Source organism: Silurus aristotelis, assembly GCF_946808225.1.
Source record: "Silurus aristotelis genome assembly, chromosome: 1".
Taxonomy (NCBI): Eukaryota; Metazoa; Chordata; class Actinopteri; order Siluriformes; family Siluridae; genus Silurus; species Silurus aristotelis.
The window spans coordinates 9,665,589-9,671,054 of record NC_139574.1 but is presented as its reverse complement, the minus strand read 5'-3'; the positions used below and the strand labels follow the sequence as shown (position 1 = coordinate 9,671,054).

General features: G+C 34.2%; 1 protein-coding gene across 1 annotated transcript in view; it reads right to left on the bottom strand.

Annotated features, from left to right (window-relative positions):
* Nucleotides 1-2,772: 2,772 nt before the first annotated feature.
* The window catches only part of nrn1a (neuritin 1a), a 6,144-nt gene continuing 3,450 nt past the window's right edge, over nucleotides 2,773-5,466 (bottom strand). The window contains exon 3 of the mRNA XM_083549576.1: nucleotides 2,773-4,288. Within this exon, the coding sequence (XP_083405702.1) occupies nucleotides 4,057-4,288 (232 nt within the window). The 3' untranslated portion in view covers nucleotides 2,773-4,056. The remainder of the gene's footprint in view (nucleotides 4,289-5,466) is intronic.

The following is a 5,466-nucleotide window of genomic DNA, read 5'->3' as shown; positions in this document are numbered from 1 at the left end:
TGTTCCTCTTGGGCTGGAATACGCCAGAAGAATCTGGTCTTGGTCACCAGGATGTGGGAGAAAAAAGATTGGAAAGGCTTGTGTTGAACTACATGAGCTGCATGAATCTTATTTCATAAATGAATATAAACCTAACATCGAGTTGTAGTTTATACAAATTGACTGGACCCTGATTAACAATCATTTCATTAAATATTGAACCAAACCAAATCCTGCTCTTTTTTTTAAGTGCAATGAAAATGTTTTCTGAAACATATCTCCACATTCACAACGAAAGGAAACTCATGCCACATATTAATATGACGTCAAAGTGTTAAACCACTTAATGTTAAACGATTTAATTGTAATCAGTAATAATAAACGCTGATCTTAAATATAAAGTCGAATTCTGTGAAGCCCACATTTTACAGAGATTCCAGTTTATGAATAATTTATAATAAAAACCGATGTGCTCATATTTTATTTATTATTTCAAACTGTCAGCTTATAGTCTGTCATTTATTTGAGCCTGGATATCGGTCAGCCAGAAACACACGTGTATTACATTTTAGACAGCTTGCTTCTTCTGCACAATTCTTGCATTGTCTTTTTTTTTTTTACAGCCCAAATGCTTCAGCCTATTATAGCGTCTATTATAGTACCTTTTTTTAGCACCTGCTTTCTTACTATTTGCTGACAGGTAATGAGTTCAGTGCAAAAAAAATGAATGTCGGATAAATCATTTGTCTTTTACATCATTTTTTCCGTTCATTAAAGCTAAACGCTTGCTCTTAAATCGCTGATAAGCTTTTTCTATTGATGATCATATTTCAGTCTCGTGACTGCCGGTGATGGTGGAAGCCTCCACACTATAATACACTCAGTCTGCTCTGTGATTTATTAATAATATAACAACACGCCTTCTCTTTCCAGAGCCAGTACTCTAGCTTTAATATCCCAGTCGTTTGGAGCTGAAGAATAGAAACATCTGAGACATTTCTGAGACATTCTTAATGAGATCAGTTTAAATCGTCAATGTACATAATGTTGTTTTTACTATATAGTGTTTTTATTACTAAAATAATATTGCATGATAAATTTACACTACCGTAATTTTATTTCATTTTATTTTTTATGAAAAAGTTATTTATTTATATAATACACAATATATATGTATATATATTGAACAAAGTGGTCATTTTTACTCTATGGGGTTGGACGCTGGTGATTGTTTGTTTGTTTGTTTGTTTGTTTGTTTGTTTGTTTGTTTGTTTGTTTGTTGTTTAATACTACGCTGAATTATCAACGTTAGGCTTATTTATAGTTATTTACAGTATGCCCGCTTTTGAGATTAAGATCTGTAAAATATGACGCTGCTCTCATTCCATAATAATCATAAGCATGTTCGTTTTAGCTAAACCAGTTCAGTCCTAAACACCAGCAGCTCCTACATCCCCCTGAATAAAGCTTTGTGGTCGTTTGCACTCGTCTGATTGATGATTTCTCCTGATTTAAGATGGAAGTACCTGTAGTTGGGGGCATTTACTAAAATAAATGCTAAGATGGGCTTTTATACTTGAATAGAGTGTAAATCTAGTCCAGGCCTGCAGATTTTAGGCTTTTTTTTTTAACCCTAACTCTTATATTTAATGGCACAAAGAACTCTATTTAGTGTAGGCTATAGCGTTTATATCCACGATTTAGATGCCCTAACAGTCAAATCAATAGACCACAACAAGATTTAACACACACACACACACACACACACACACACACACACACACACACACACACACACACACACACACACCACAGACACAGGGAAAAAATTGCCTGAAGCATAATGAAATAAAAATACGCCCACTACTTACTGATTATTAAAAAAAACACATTTCCCAAAATATAAAATCTGTTAAACAACACAATAATGATCTCTATAAACAAAACAGACAATGCACATTTTTTTTTTCAAACATTAACTCGTTTATTTAATGATTTTATGCCTCTTTTATTAGCAATCTTTTATATACCTGTATATCAATCTGTTTAAAATGGTTTCTGTTAAAGTATCTCTCTTTATCTCTTAAACTCTTCTAACATAATTTGTCTCTTATTTATACTTGTATGTTGTTTTCCTTTTTATATTTATAATATATTTATATGCAACATCCCCTGGAGAAACAAAACAAACGAACAAATAAAATACTCTTTTTTGAAGGCAGTGAAACGAGATGCCTTGGCAACATCAGATAGCAGCTTAGAGCTAGCTAACTTCTCCTCATCCTCTTCATCCAGCCGGTAAAACCTCCTCCTCCTCCTCCTCCTCCTCCTCCTCCTCCTCCTCCACCAAACCGTGCTACGATAGCCCTACGGCCAAAACTGCATACTACTGTACTACACGGGAGTTTGCTTACTGCGCATGCGTGAAATAATAACCTACGCAGTGGTGCACTGGTTTGACATGCTGACCTTGTTTTTTTTTTTACAAACACATAATTGTGCAAAATAAAAAAATGACACGAAACAAAAACAAACGAAACAGAAAATAAGAAAAATTGAAATCCACCACTGCAATTTTAATCTTAATCCTTATACCTGAAAATACAAGTGTCCCGTATGTAGCCTATACGTAATCTACTTGTAGTATGACGTCATTACATTCAACTGCGCATTCTACATTTGTTAAAAAAAAAAAAAAAAAAAATATATATATATATATATATATATATATATATATATATATATATATATATATATATATATATATATATATATATTCTTTATTCTTTATTCTTTTGTACGGTGGTATGCGGTTTTGGGCGTATCACTGAGTTCTGTGCTATTTATATTAACCTATGCCCCTCCCCTTTTAAATAGATTTTGTAAAAAATAAAGAAATAAATCTTGGAATGGTTGAAACACTGATCAACAGTCTAATCATTCACCATTAGGTTTTTTTTTCTCGCTACATTTTTTTAACATTTCCCCAATTCCCTCCCATTATACATTCACTCGTCCATCCGTCAAAACAATACCAGCTTACAGTGCATGAAAACAACCAGCCACCAGTTACTGTATATAGGATACATGAATGATAACTGGGACAGTATTCATTAACTGTTTGCTGCATCAGCCTTTTTGACTGGACTATCCATTTAAATGCCTGAAATCATTCCTGAGGTTTTATTATTATTATTATTATTGGTATTATTTTCAATTTATTATTAGACATGCTAATCAAATTATTGTATTGTATTTTCCCCACCTATCTTTTTCCCTTCGTTGTCGATTAAAGCACTGATTAAACATCACACAGGCCATTTTTCCATCACAACAACATGATCCTGGTGATAAAAATTTGGCAAAAAATAACCCAACAAAAAAAACCAAACAAAAAAGAAATCCAAGGATTGGACAAAAAAACCCAAAAAAAAAACAAGAACACCTCTTTCCAGTGGAAACTGAGACGCTGAGTGTAATTTGGCTCGTGGTGTGTTTCTGTGTGTGTGTGTGTGTGTGTGTGTGTGTGTGTGTGTGTGTGTGTGTGTGTGTGTGTGTGTGTGTCGGGATATTTATTTCTCTATGCATGATAGATTAGATGATCAGATAAGCCTACAGCAATAATTACTTCGTTGCAGGCGTTAATGTAATTCCACAAATTGATCATCAAAAAAAATGACCGTGATTTTCAATCGACATCTGTTACATATTTGATGAAGTGGACTCCCAGGTCAGGCATGATGGAGCATTCCCTGAAGACGCCTTATTGCCAGAGTCTACAGCAACATCAAGTCGTCTTCTCCGGATGAAGCGCTGTAATAAATCCATTTGGCTGGAGATGATTTCTGATCGTCATATTTTAGGCTATTATTTTTTATTAGTAGTAGTATTATTTTTTTTTACTTTTTGTGTCTTTGTATGGTCGTGGTGATTGAGCACTTGTTTTGTTTGTTGTTGTTTTCTTCTTCTTGCACCCCCCCCCCCCCAAACCTCCCCATCCCCACCCAAGGTTTCCCGTTTTCTTCTTTTCATGTGCGCTAAAAATGTCTTTTGCTCTTCTCGGGTTGGTGTTGGCCGCTAAAACTGGATCCATGTGAGCAGGGCGGAGAGGAAGCTGAGCAGCAGGGTGAGCCCGGGTGGAGAAGCTGATGGTGTGCTCGCACCGTTTCCTCCAGCGCACAGTTCAAACAAACTGCCTTTAAACTCCAGGTTTCTGGACTCCTTCTTGAGTTTCTCCCACAGCTCCGTTGCTCCCTCCTGGCAGTCCGCCAGCGCTGTGGTAGCACACGAGTGGAAGTCATCCCAATATCTGTGGAAAATCAATGTTTCATCAACATCAGAGCCTCAAGAACTCAAAACATACACCACTTTCATTCTTTCTTTCTTTCTTTCTTTCTTTCTTTCTTTCTTTCTTTCTTTCTTTCTTTCTTTCTTTCTTTCTTTCTTTCTTTCTTTCTTTCTTTCTGCCTTCTGACTGAGATCAATAGAGACGCGTTACTGGGAATACATGTGCACATGTTAAAGCTATTTAATGTAAAATATTTGATGATTATACATATATTTGCTTTATTATAGAAAAAAGCAGCATTGCTAATATATTTTGACATAAAACATATAGAATTTTTTTTTTATAAATGTAAAAAACTTGTTTGTTTGTTTATATATATATATATATATATATATATATATATATATATATATATATATATATATATATATATATATATATATATATATATATATATATAATTGTTATTAATATATTATACCAATGAATGGCATGTTAGGCGATGCAAATATATTTTTATAAAATTCTATATCAATACCAAGCAAATTAATAACTGTTAATAATATTTTATTCCAGCCCAGGCATCACATAGCTAGGACCCCATGGTATCCATAATATTTTCTATAAATTTATTCCCAATGTTTGATCTAATTGAGTGTTTTATAAGGCCATTTTCAAAATCACGTGCCAACACGAAAGAGCATCATTGAAAAAGAAAAATGAAGATGATGAAACAGAGATGTCAGTAAATGCAGTGATCATCTGAAGCATGGTGTAGGTTTAATCACTTTATGATTTCTAATCCATTGTCATTGATCCACTAATTTACTCTATAAATCTAAAAAGTATATGTTTCCTACTTATAAATCACTGACAATGAGAAAATCTACTCGTGCAGCAATAATTTCCTTATTCAGGAATAAAGTCATGTTCAATGTTGCCTATACAATCCATTAAATATCCAACAGATTTGGTTTCGGGTTTTTTTTTATTCTGTGATGTATGTCCTTGTGTAAACCAGGAGAAAGTGGGAAACCCAAGCTGTAGTAATTCAGTGCAACAGTGGAAGCCCGCAGGGAAAAATCATAACATGTGACTACAGCCCCTCCTTCTCTCTCTCTCTCTCTCTCTCTCTCTCTCTCTCTCTCTCTCTCTCTCTCTCTCTCTCTCTCTCTCTTCTTTCTTTCTCTTTTTTCTCT